At 36.4% G+C, this 13,982-nt stretch overlaps 2 protein-coding genes across 8 annotated transcripts in view; one reads left to right on the forward strand and one right to left on the reverse strand.

Moving 5' to 3' along the window:
* LOC105201834 (ubiquitin-related modifier 1) overlaps positions 1-8,732 on the reverse strand; it is a 66,607-nt gene extending 57,875 nt beyond the window's left edge. For 2 of the 5 annotated variants that reach the window (XM_039453371.1, XM_039453372.1), the window contains exons 1-5: positions 8,360-8,731; positions 8,187-8,251; positions 8,033-8,114; positions 5,266-5,314; positions 1,773-1,855 (exon numbers count right to left, since the gene is read on the reverse strand). In XM_039453371.1, coding sequence (XP_039309305.1) covers positions 1,773-1,855; positions 5,266-5,314; positions 8,033-8,114; positions 8,187-8,251; positions 8,360-8,397 — 317 coding nt within the window. In that variant the 5' untranslated portion in view covers positions 8,398-8,731. Of the gene's footprint in view, positions 1-305; positions 1,856-5,265; positions 5,315-8,032; positions 8,115-8,186; positions 8,252-8,359 lie in introns of those variants that run through there. The other 3 variants (XM_026133247.2, XM_039453370.1, XM_011170050.3) reach the window with 3 other exon arrangements.
* Positions 7,881-13,870, forward strand: LOC105201835 (kinesin-related protein 4). Of its 3 annotated transcripts, none has more exons than XM_011170051.3 (6): positions 7,881-8,198; positions 9,310-9,682; positions 9,954-12,235; positions 12,321-13,094; positions 13,176-13,387; positions 13,547-13,870. In XM_011170051.3, the coding sequence occupies exons 2-6, from the start codon at positions 9,319-9,321 to the stop codon at positions 13,677-13,679; spliced, it is 3,765 nt and encodes a 1,254-aa protein (XP_011168353.1). In that variant the 5' UTR covers positions 7,881-8,198; positions 9,310-9,318; the 3' UTR covers positions 13,680-13,870. The 3 variants fall into 3 exon arrangements, with proteins under 3 accessions (XP_011168353.1, XP_025989018.1, XP_011168354.1); XM_026133233.2 differs by lacking the exon at positions 7,881-8,198 and adding an exon at positions 8,755-8,777; XM_011170052.3 differs by lacking the exon at positions 7,881-8,198 and adding an exon at positions 8,800-8,934.
* The last annotated feature ends 112 nt before the right edge of the window (positions 13,871-13,982 follow it).

Here is a 13,982-nt window from a genome sequence, read left to right on the forward strand (position 1 = left end):
TTATATTTACTATACATATTATTTCATCTAAGCAAAACATTATTCATACAAAATAATTATTTTATAAGTAGAAATAATTATAAATTTCTATTTTTTAAATGACAAAACAAAATTGTTTTTTCTCAACCATATTATTCTTAATATAATATTGGTCTTATAACATAAATATTTATTTGAAACGCTTGTTTAATTTCAAGTGATAAAAAGTAAAATTACCTCAATTACGCATGCCAATTGTAAGTCAAAAAATTCGTAAATTGAAATAGTCGTAAGTAGAGGAATACCTGTATATAAAATTAAAACAAAATGAAAGTATGTTGTGGTAAGACAGATGTGCATTCTACATTTTAAATTATAGTTATATAGAAAATTACAGAACAATTTTGATATTTGTCTGAAATTTTTATAGATATCAAATGTATTTTTGCCAATATAAAACACAATTTAACAATTTCCCAATCCTTGTGACAAAACTTTTCTATCGATTTTCCGTCACTCAACTCTTTCCTTTCAATAAAAGAGAAACACGTGTTACCTCGCGTTATGCATTTTCAACGCAATATATGTAAAGCTATTCAAGCCTGTAATGTGCGTAAAAGGTACGCATTGCTGTCAAATTGCGCTTGCAGTTAGTAGACTAGGAAAAGGATGAGTGATTTCGAAGGACAAAGTGTGACAATAGTACTGCAGATTGGAATGTCAGTAAAATGCCAGTAAAAGGATTAAATGTTGATTGAAAAATAATTTCACAGTTTACTTTATTATGTAATATAAAGTAAGTATCTAAAGAAATTCTTTATTTATCTACAGATATTTCAATTTATCAAAAACATTTTTTTTAAACTTTAACAGTTTCTGCTTTTAATTAAATACCCGTCGAATTGCATCACATGCGTTTCTGATAAACGTGATATTCGATGAATATCCCACTTTGCGTTACATTAAAAAAAAAATGGTAACGCAAAACCAACAAGGGAAACATACAATTCACGCGTGACTATAAAATAAAGTCGAATTATATACACGAACACTGATTGACGTAATTTAAAACTTTTTCAGTTAACTCGCGCAAAACGTGATAACTTATTATTCACGGACCACGTAATAGTTTCTGAATTAACACGTAACTGAATAGTATCTAATAATAAGCCAAATTTCAAAAATATAAATTATTGAATGGCCAAATCTGATAACATTGAAACACGAATGCTGATCTCATTGCATAAATTATTGCAAAACAATTGCAAACAATCACTTTTTACAATCTAATATAAATTATGGAATGCTGAAAATTGCTTTTTCCATATAAAACTTTTCTTCTCGTTTTTGCTAAATTTCAAAAATATATACTTATTTTTCTTTAAAAACAGAGAATGTTTAGCTTTAAATCCACAAAAAAAAAAAAACAACTAGTATCGTCTTTCCAAGCAAAGTTTCCAAATAACAACAATAATCAATAATTTTATAAGACAAACGGCCTTTCAGAATAAAGATTGGGCAAGAAATTTACATTCCCTTCCCATAAAATTTGCAATGATAATAAAATCAATTTAGAAAGCTCCCAAAACTGTGATGCGATAAAACAATCTCATAATTATTATTTGAAACTGAATATACTTAGTAAAAAAAAACATTTTATTTCCTCATGTGTCCAATTTAAAATGCAACAATACTGAAGTATCAAATATTTGACATGTACATGAAAAAACTTTACAATGTTTGGATAGATCACACTTATTCTAGTCGAGATTTTCGGTATTGGAAATTCGTACCTTTTATCCTCCATGCAGCGTCGAGATGAAGAGCACCTTGTCTCGCGGGCAGAGTTTATAATCGCCTTCACCCTGAAATTATACTTCTCTGTCACTTATATCTCTGATCAGTCGAGCGACGCGAAATGAGGTTGAAAGTTCAAACCGTACATAAAACTATATTATTACAGTTATAACGACAATAAATGAATAAGAAAATATTTTATCTCACGTACATCGATACGTACTCTTTAATAAATTTAAAGTCAACTTTATCTCAATCAAAATTAAATATTTGAAACAAGTAAATGTCAAGCGATAATTTTCAACAATATTTTATTTCTAAATTAAAAGCATATTACAACTTTTGGTGAAATTTATTTAAAATTAAGATTTTATTATTTGCATTCCGAAAGTTTAAGTTAAGAAAATTTTTATAGACTCATCATTTATAAGTTAAATAATATTTGCGTCTCCGATAGGTCCGAAATGAAGGAAACATCTAAATTGGTGAAAGAACCTATAGATAAAAGTTGAAAGAATCTGGGAAGCTTTATATACGCGTCCGCTATGAAATGAAGACAGACTTTGACTCTTTAGGAAGATTTCATCTTTAACTTGGCGTTCGTGCCTTCCAACATCCTTCAGCATCACCTATCGATAGCAAGGATATCCATTACACCGACATGCAAGATTCGAAAAAGTTGGGCTAGACTTTCACGAGCGCGACTGTATTATGGGAAGAAAGGAAAGCGGACGACGACGACGACGACGACGACGACGACGACGACGACACGTATAGAGTGTATGTGCGCCGCCTTGAGAAGAGAAGAGAAGAGAAGAGAAGAGAAGAGAAGCTCGCCGAGCGAAAAGATGCGGAAACGCAAAAGCCGAAGCCGCGCGCGGAGAAGCTTCGCCAAGGAGCGGCGGTATTATCATAATAATGGCCACAGCCATCATCTTTTCCCTCGTTCCGACGCGGCAACGCTCCCCGACGTTGCAGCATCTTCCTGCTTCAAGCGTTATACCCCGCCCCGTCGAGAAGCACCGAGAAGCACCGAGTCTCTCCTCCTAATAGCCGCGGCGTGTACATTTACAAATTTAAAATGATAATTCTCTCCGTGGGTGTGGCAAACCGAGGTCATTTGCGCCCTTTCAGCGTCCGGAGTCCCGGAGTCGCTCCGTTATCCCGCACCCTATATCGCGCGCGCGCCCGCGCGAGCTACGAAGGCGACGCGGCGACGGTAGCCGACAGGCCGATTATGCCGTTTGTAAAAACCGGTCACGGGGTATCCCGTTTGTCAGACGCCAGAAACAGCCGTGCGTCACCGCGGGAGTTGGCGACGCGGGAAAAGAAATATCGCGCGACGAGGGCTACATCGTTCGCCTCCTCCGCGCGCGGCGCTTCAGATTAATATTTTAAACCGTCGCGCGCGTTGTCGTTGTCGTCGCCGTTGTCGTCGCCGTCGCCGTCGCCGTCGCCGTCGCCGTTGCTCGGCAATCTTTCGGCACCCGCGCACAAATCGACTTCTTCGTTTTATTTATCCTAAAGTGCACAAACGTGCCTTTTAACACCCTTTCCCTTCCCTTTCGCTTCCCTTAATGGGATATTCGTATTCCGTTCAGGATGTTTGATATATTTTCCTTACTAAACGTAACATTACTATACGATATTTCAAAATCATGTATCGATGCTTATGAATAGTACAGTTACCGTATCGCGGGAACAGCATTCCTTAATAATAATAAATTTGCAATACTACCTTAGAAATTTAACTATCGGTCTCGATCGTCTCGACGCGACGCGAGGTCTACGTGACCCATGCAACCTGAATGGAAAATTATTGAAAAACAAGCCGACATTGTTGCGTTTGTACGTAAAATCTCAGAGCCAATTTATTCGTGATTCGCTTGTCTTTTAATACTTTTCGTCCAATCCAACTTCCAAAAAGACTTGAAATCGTTATTCTTTCTGATTATAATTTCTCTCCGAAATTCATCGTTACGAGATGTATCCTAAACATGCGCGTAAGTACGCGAGAGGAAGATCTCGAGATTGGTATAAAAAATTATACATAGAATACGTAAATATTGAAATAGCTTAATCACATAGAGAACTTGTATAAACTTTAGGAGAATTTTAACCACCGTTGCACAAGAAGAATAGTCATTTTTATCGAATATTTAAATTCGTATTTAAATGTCCCTCTTATTAAACATTAATAAATGTTTAATAATTGTAGAAAGGTCTGAGAATATAAATTTCATATTTAAAGAATTTGTTCGTCGAACACAGTGCATTAACTTCTCATATCAGCGTGACGACTCGAGAATCGCGTAGCTAAGTAATCCATTCAATCCTTTTCGAATTTAAATCCGTCTGCCATTCTCGTTGCGCGTTTAAATCTATATTTAAAAGATTTTCCTCAAGAATAAAGTTTTAATAATTCTAATATATCTTTAAGACGTACATATAAAAAATTTATTTTAAAGGAAAATTTAATGGAAAAAGTAGAACAGCAAAAATCAAATATATGAATTTAATCTTATAAATGCTATAGTAGATTTAAGAATTTTACAATTACCACAAAATTGTAATAAATGAATAATTTTAAATTTATTTTATACTTATTCGTTTACACACTATCGATATTATTTTAAAATTATCCGTGACTTTACATTGGAAAATTTGACGATTCTATATAAAAAATTTGATAACTTTATTTTGCTCGTAAGAAATGGTATTAGAAAATTAATTAAATAGATATAAATAGTAATATAAATAAAAATAATAAAATAATATTCTTCGATTTTTTGACCAAAAATAACAAAACTATCATTTTGTTTATACTTTTATATTCATGTAATAACTTAAATACTATGGCTTCGATATTTTTATTGCAAAGAATCGTCGGTTTCAGAGATTTCGAATGTGTATTTAAAAAAAATAATTTTTAAAAATCTTATACTTCACGTTTCTTTCATCGAGAGAACACTTTTGATTTTTTCATTCACCCATAACAAACATTCAAATACACTGAGAGAAAAAAATGATTACAATTACTATAATTCATAATATATTCATTATAATTGTAATTGCATTTATCATCTAAAATTGTTTATTTTATTTTTATCAACGATATCTTATTATTTTATTGTATTTGAAATTATTATTATTAAAAAATTTATAATAAATTTTTTTCATAGTTAACAGAATTATATATACAAAATTATTGTTACTAACACTAATAATTATAAAATTGGAGCACTTAATCATAATCGTTTGATTATGCAATTATAAAAAGGAAGAAAAAAACCTGTACTATATGTATAACCATAAGGATCGGTTGAAGACACATTACAATCTCTTTAAACGAAAAAAAACCATCCCTTTAAAAAAAAACCATACAATTATAACCAAATACCAAACATTTCTCTCAGTGTGAGTCTACCCATGTAATATTTAAAGTAGAAGTGAATAATAAATGAAACAGATGCTATGTGCAAAACTCACCAGCAATTCCCAGTCGGCGTCGTTTACCATAACCAGAATGCCCGGTCTCCTAGACAAACAAGATAAACTTTTAAAATCGAGTTTTGCTCCTGCGAAGCGGCGTACTGTGCGCTAAAAACTTACAGATCTCGCGTTAACACGTTTTTCATCAATTACGGAAAGTTGGCATAACAATCGCGAAACGAACGCGAGACAACGAACGAACGAACGAACGAACGAACGAAAAGTTGTCGCGATCATTTGATGCGCAAAACCGTCATTGACAACGACAAGAATTGCAAAATGAACGCATCACCGATCGCGACGCCCGCGCCGCATTGTTTAACCGAGTGATTGATACCATTCAAATTGAATAGCCTACAGAAAGGACTAATCGACACGATCGCGACTTTCGTAGCCAACTCTATTACGCCAGCTTTCGTCGCATTCTTGGTGGAAAAAATTCTACAAAATTCTACACAAACTTAAGAGATTAAGACACAATTTTTAATTTTTGTATTTTTGTAATGCGTCGTTTCTGCGATTTTTACAAATTTTCAATGAAACTACGTCAAATTACAATAAGCTACAACTTTCTACACATTTCCAAGTAGCTTACTCTGGCGGAAAACATTTCTATAAATGAATACAAAATTCTATTAAAATAGAAATTTGTAAAAATTAATTTTGCGTAGAAGTAATTTATATTTATTTAATTATTAAAATTAGCAAAAGTGTTCAAATTTCAGCATTTTTTGGTAGCATTTCTTAAATTTTCGTAGAATCTTTTCCATCGCGGATATGCCATTTGCAGGCATTCGTGGATATGAAAATTACAATTGATTTTTATTGTTAACATTTTTTTGTGTCGATCAAAATGTAAAGCATGCGGTGTGCTGAACGAGCCGCAGAACAAAGTCAAGAAAAATGTAAGTGAGTGACACAATTAGCGGTCATTTTACATGGCGTAAAAATAATGGTCGAAAAATACCTCGCAAATCTAATCATCTCAATTATTATAGCTTTTTTCAGTAATTGACACAAATCGACGTAAAAGTCATTCTACCTTGTTCGATATTCAATGAAACAAAGACAGTGATTGTTATGTCGATTTGTGTCACTTATTATGTCATTAACGCGCAAAGCAGGCACTGTATTAACCGGTATGCAACAAACGGCCGTGTTAACACACGATATCAATCCGATAAGTCGTACAATTTCCGCGACGTTAGCGAAATTGCATTTGCAACGAATGTACAGTGACGAGATGTAATTCGGTTCCTCCTCTACGATCGCTGACTTGTCAACACTTGTCAACACTGATTCAAACGCCGAAATAAAATACGCTGGATCGATAACAGATGATGATCGAATTAATTCCCGTCACTACGTTTACGTATCATAAAAGTTCTTACCACGCAATGTTTTGCTACAAAAGGGAAGACTAGCAAAGAAATCGCTCGATGCATGACAATTCCGTATTTAACGCGAGACATCTAATTTGCAATCCGAAAGACAATATTACATTCCTTATGACGAGATGCGCGCGCGATGCCACAGTTGCCACACTGCTGACCTGTCTCTAGGCCTAGCAGAGCCATCTGGTCCTCTGTTGTAGTAGACAGAGAGAGTGGCCAAGCCATAATTTAGCTGATACGACGCCATCTCTACAACGTGGACATATACTACGATGCCAATATGTGTATGTATGTACAAACGGTTAATACCTCCAAAAGCACGTCGTCCAACTACTGGCACGCCTGACAAAAGGAGCGCCGACAGCGCGTACCAAACTAAAAATTTTTTTTATCCTAACGGCTTTCGCGCGATTCGTTGATTCGTCTTGTCACGATTTATGCGAGCGCAATCGAAACAAGGCGCAAACACTGAAACGAGGGAGGCGAACAGTAGATATACAAATGAATTGACTCACCGTTCGTCACTGCACTTGCAGTCGCTTCGTCTCGACCGCAGCTCTCGAACGCTCGTGTCGACTTGTGTCGGAGATACGATGCATGGAGCGAAGTCGTGTGTCACGTTTAACCGTGTTTCGCATCTTCTCCGTTGCTTCGTATTCCGAGTTTTCGACGCACGTAAGTACCGGGAGTGTTTCGAGAGTGCCCGAAACGAAGGGTCGCTTGCTCGTGCCAAGTGTGAATCGAGACGAGGATCCTCCTCATCATGAGGAAGATCTTTGATCTCTAACGTACATACGCATATACGTTCGACAGCTGCGACCAAGACAGAGTTGAACGGAACGATCAACGGCGAACGGTGAGTCAATTTGTACTTGTATTCGCCCGTACAAAATTCGGTATTCGACGAGACGAATATTCGATAAATCAGTCGCGCGAAAACGGTTAGGAACGACTGAAGTTGATACAATTCGCGTACGCGCGCTCGACGTTTTCTTCGCCAGGTGTGCCAACATACATTGGCGCACCTAGTGTGTGTGTTATAGAGATGGCGTTGACGTCTCGAAAAATCGTAGGTGCATGGCCACACTCGGCGTCGTCTCTCTCTAGTTATAAGGTTTTTAAAACGCAGATGCTGACCTCTAGTGCGTCACTACTGCGACCGGCGCGCGACATACGACATACGACCGCCATCTTCGTTTATATATTTGTCGTTGGTCGCAGTTGGTCGATCCCATTCATTTAAGGATTGCGAAGCGATTAGACACGGAATAAACCTACACTTTATTTAACACAGCGCAACAGCGCAAAGCTCCGACACGGAGTAACGCGCGCGCACGCGCGCGCGATCGAGGTAAACAATTGACACTTACACCGTGTCACCCTGCATAAAGAGTTCAGGCCGCTCCGTCAGGAGGTTATCCCGCAGCCAGTGCAGCAGTTGTTTCAACGTCCCTGTGGAATCGTTTGATTATTATTAGTGAGGGAGTACTCGGATCGATACAAAAGTATTCTCAACGTACTTACATTCCACGCCGGGTAAGTCCACCTCGTGTAGTTTTTTCCCATCGAACAGGAATTCCGCCCCACCCCTGTGAACATTCGACGAATACGGCACGGCATTAATATTTATTTGCGCGAGATGATGGTTGGTCGATAATTGCGTCGCGTAACAAAATTCCGCTTTTCTCGAATCTTACCCGAACTCGATGGTGAGAGGGAGTCCATTCGCAGACATCTCGCTTCGAAATCGAAATTGAAGGACACCTCGCTTTTTCTCTCTCTCTCTCTCGCTCGCTCGCTCGCTGTAACGAGGTTAGAATCGAATTTCCGCGTGCGCGTTTACGCCACGCGGCGCATTCCCGGCTCGTAGGCGCGAAACGCCAGCGTTTCTCTGCACGCGGAAAAGAGAAGAGAGAGGAGAGGGTATTCGTTCTGCAAATTTTTGATTGTATGCGCTAAAGCCCAGGATCGATTGCCGTGATAAAACAAATTAGATGAGCTTCGTGCGTGTGCACGTATGCAAGTATTGCAAGTTTCCCTACGAAACTCGCGTGGAGGGCGCATGCGCGAGAGTGGCGTTAACCTCGGCATTTACGGCGGTGTGTTTGTATGCGGGTACGAAGTGCTTTTCTGTAAATCTGAACCACGATTTCGTTCGATTGACCTTCGGAACGAATCCAATCTTCGATTACTCCGTGAACACGTCAACGAGCTCGCTGGAGAAAGAGAGAGAGAGACACAAGACTGACTCCCACGCGGCTCTCGCTAGCGTGTACGTACGATCTTGCATCGTGTGCAGGTCATTAATCTTGCGAGAATAATATGGCTTGGTATTGAGAGTTCGTTTAATAGCCGATTGTCTGTTCCCCGTTTCCAAATGATTCGCGTTGCCAAACGTAGGACACGAATTATTCGCGACGACGTGCAAAGAATGAACAATACGGTGCGATAATATTGCGAGATATCGTCCAAAGTGCAGCCCGTAATGGCGGCTGATGAAAAAGTGTTTTCCATCGCGCGCCACTTACGTTCGCTGGCCCGGCAAGCGCCTGGAAATCCAAGATAAATCCGAAGCGAATCGTCGCGTCGCCCTTTCACACCTTCAGTCGCAAGTCGATAGTAATCCGTGATTCCCTTTCGCCCATAGCTTTCCACGATGTCGGAAAACAACGAGCATTCGACCGACGACACCGAAACGGAGACAAAGGCTATGGAAGATCCACCTAACGATTCATCCAAGAGCGAAGCAAAATTAATGAATCAGATGAGCGCGGCTCTGCTCGAGGACGAAGAAATGCCAACGTTTATCAGCGTATCGAGTACAACAAAACTCGATGACTCGGACATTGTTAAACAACCTGAGAACGAGGCGCAAGAGATGGAGGAGGATCGCAGTCCGAGTCCCTATCCCAGCGATGATCAAGCAGCGAGTAGCGTATACGTTTTGTCGTCTGAAGAGGAAACCGATCAACATCCTTATAATGATGAGGATGACGAAGATGAATTTGCAGACAGCGATGGTAAGTTGAAATGTATAGATAAAGAGCAAATTAGATTAGCTCGGCTTGGAATATATTATCTCAAGTAGGATAGCTTTACACTTGTTGTGTTGATATATTACTATATTTTATCAAGATATATATATTAAATTACATATTGAGATTTATTTGGAATTTAACTCCAAGAAGAAATAAAGAAGAAAAAACTAATCTCTCAAATTTAGTCAACTTTAATCAAATTCCAATCCAATCTCAATTTCTAGTCTAATTATAGTTTTATATTATGTTATAGATATGGAAAATTTAGAATATAATTCAGAACGTTCAAGTAACATGAAGCATTTGATGGATGATGAGGAGGATGATGATGAAGATGATGAAGATGACGAAGACGATGAAGACAGTCCTAGACAAATGCATAACTATGATGATGGTATCGATGATAATTACGAGATAGATTGTTACGATATGGATGGAAGGTCTGACGATTTTATCTTTAATAGAAGATTGAAAAATCGAGACAAAGAAAAAAGCCTTTCTCTTCAAGACTTGAATATGTATAAGAATAATATGAAAGCTGACTATTTTAAAAGAAGACAAGTTTTAAGGCCAAATTATCCAAACATTCCAGAACATGCTGTTATGTATTCCATGAACCAGAGAAAGCAGCCAATGCCAGGAAAATATCATTATGTACAAAGCAAAGTCAAACATTATATAAAAGATATAAAAGATCAAAATAGGCGTTCCATGGAAAAACGTGTAAAACAGTTTCAAGAAGATCCACTCTACGATAAAAGAAACACCGATCATAAAAATAATGATACAGAAAAGACAAAATCTACAGTGACTAATAAGACAATAAAAGATTATGCGGAAAGAACGATTAAAGAGTTGGAAATCGCAGAGACATGCGACAGTAGCATGAACAGTAAAATGGCCTACAACGCTACTATACCAATAATATTAAATGGACAAGATAATAAAAACTGTTTGGAATCAATACAAGAAGGATCCATTCAGAATGAAATTGAAATACATTCTGTACCATTTGAATCGACACAGAATGAAAGAGATTGTGTAAGCACTGATAATAAAATGAAACAAAAACAGAATGGGACGATTGAAGTTAAACAATTAAACTTCAATTATCCTGATAAAGAGATCCCGCATTTCGGAGATGCTGTGCAACCATCTCTTACCCAAAATGGTCATCAAGAAGTACCAACAGTACTTTACAACTTGCGAACTTTAAGTTATGAAGAGTATATGCATGGTACTTCTGATTCTAGTCAAAAAATTGATTCAAACAAAAATGCACATGTCGTTGAACAAGAACATGTTCAACCTGAAGAATATAATAATGCAGAATTAATGGACATATCTACAGATAATGACGAAGATACTTGTCCATTAAGGATTGAAAATATAAAAAGCATCGAGACAATGTCAGATGAAACGAAAAATAATAATGAGAAAATGACTTTTAATAAAACAAATGAAGAGTTCAATAAAACGACTTCGGATACTTCAGAAGTTGCCACTTTGAGAAAGAAATTAACACAGGAAACTATAAAATACAATAGTTTGCTTGATACATATCAAAAACAATTTATGGAGAATTTGAAAATGAAACAAGATTTAGAGGAATTGAGAAAAACTTTAGCAAAATACGAAAAAGAAAAACCTGTGGAACTGAGGGTTGCATCAGTTCAGACAGATATAGATTCTGTACCTAATCAACATCAAGATCAAACGGAATCTGCAAATGTCGGGCAGTCTAACAATAAAACATCGGGTAATAGCATCGCTTCGACGCTAAGCTCTATAGATCAGTGGAGTTCCAGTGCTTGTAATTTTTCAGTATCCATGAAACCACCTGAAGTAAGCAAAACATCACATTCTGACGATAGTATAGTATTGACTGATAGTACACCAGGGAAAACGGCACGTTCAATATCACGCGAATTTATTACTTCCTCCCGAATTTTTCAAACGCTTTCGAGTCTTACACAAGGAAAAACAAAGTCAGAAAGTCCTTTGATACAAAATTCGAAAAAAAGATTAAATGAAAATAAAGTGACGGATTTACAAAATGACGATAACAGCTATCAATGCCAACCATCTAGCTCCAAGAAAAGAAAAATTACAGACGTTCTTGGACAATCTAATTTTGTACAATCCTTTAACACTAGTGCAGAATCACATTCAAAGTTGAATGAAACGTCTAATGCAGAATCCCAATTTAAAAATTTATGTGATTTGATAATTAAGAATGGGGATTTGCAAGCAAGTACATCTAATGCTAATACAAGTCAATTAGGAACTGCTTCATCTAGAATGGAAAACAAAGCGGAAATTGCTGATGATCCGGAAGATAATGTAAAATGCTTTGTTTATCGCGAAGACGAAAACAGTAAAGATCGTAGTTTTCTAATCCTGGCAGAAGTGCCTGAAAGCGACAAGACTAATAATGATAAAGGACGTCTGCGAGAATGCGGTCCATACTTAATTGGTAACGTAGAAGTAAGAATGTCTGAAATAAACGGGACACTCAACATTTGGGGCAAAGAGGTAAATAATTTTATACGTATTATAATTTTTAAAAATATATGTATTTCACAGTTCTGTTATATTTAAATTAAAATGTATTTTTCAGCTTAGTGACGACTCCACTGCTGAGATTGAAAATGAGACAGAGACATCTGCTAGAATGAAAGATAAAAGTTATCATCAATGGCAAAAAACACCGCATACCAAATTTAATGGCAGTAATGTAGTATGTTCAACAAGTAAAAAATCAAAAAATCCTCCTAAATTTGAACTGTCTTCAGCTGCATCTAATTTTTCATGTCTGCATTCACCTTCGTTTAATGCAGCAAAAGCATCTTGTTCTACAGATAATGCGCATGCAGATAAACTGTATAGTCCAAATGCGTGTGTTTCCTCTTGTGAAGACTGTGATTTCTCAAAACATAAAGAATGGTCAAGATACAAACGAATGCTTCCTCAAGAAAAATTACATTCCTGCTGCATTCATAGCATAGATGCGTCAGAGCAAAAGTGCAATTGTTCTTTACGCAAAGAAAAACAAAAGTTCGAAGATAGTTTTAATTATAGCAAAGAAAAGTTTAGCCCTCAAGAACATCGACGAAGTTTTTCGAGAAATCTAGAGCCTAACAAGCATTTACATGAAAATATTGCCTCAGAAGACAGTGAACACATTTGTAAAAATTGCACAGCGTGTCATTCACCACACAATCAAGATCATTATCAAGAAAATCACAAATGCTGTAACATGTTAAAAGAAACTTGTGAATCATTAGCGATGAATATAGATCGAGAACATAATCAGTCATGTAATCATTCTTCCCATAATATACATGAAGAAGAGCCATTAATAACGCTGAAACAGTATAATGAAACACCAGAGGTGAGTTTATTGATAATTTTATAAATATTACATAAAAGTTATCATAACTGTGATTATTATAACTATCTATTTTCTCTTTAGACGAGACGACGAAGATTAACTGGCAAAAAGGTACGAGGAATTTTAATGGATCTTATACGAGGATGCGGAGATTGCTATAATCCCAATGTATCTACTAATAGCAAGAGCTGTATGCACAAGAAAGAATCCTATTTAAGAAGTTCTCCACAAATCAAAATTTCGCCATGTGCATCTCCAGAACCATCGTGTTCAAATCCAGGACAACCTGGAAGGTGGGCTATTGAATATTTTTTACAAAAAAAAATTTTATAATTACTCCAGAATTATAGTGATATATCAGTGGAAAAAAAGAAAATCTTAGATTTCAACAAATATTTACTCTAAATTAGATACACAATTCAATATTAAAATTGTGTTTTATTCGTTCATAGATGCTGTCATGCTTATGCACAGCGAATTGAATCTCAACTGGAAGAATTTCGAATGGAAATGGAAAGGATGCGATCGCGTTCCGATGCTATTCTTAATATGCTCAATATGCTTCATTCGGTGGATACAAATTAAAGGAATCAACTTTAATACCAATTATTTGTTTTCCATATGTACATATATCATATTTTTATTGTTTTAATTTTTTTCTTAGCTACTATGGAACCATCGTATTCCTCGTCCTACTTCATTGCTTATAAAAGAAGTATAATCCATTTGTTAAATAAAATATATAAATATATATAACGAAAAAGAGTTTACCGATATATGCATATCAGTGATACATGCCACTTTTTTTGTTAAAGTTTTTGATGAGATAGCTCTATGTACCTATAGTCATAATATATTTTCCATGTGAAGAAATAAGTCTGTATGAAA

Source organism: Solenopsis invicta, chromosome 9, assembly GCF_016802725.1.
Source record: "Solenopsis invicta isolate M01_SB chromosome 9, UNIL_Sinv_3.0, whole genome shotgun sequence".
Lineage (NCBI taxonomy): Eukaryota > Metazoa > Arthropoda > Insecta > Hymenoptera > Formicidae > Solenopsis > Solenopsis invicta.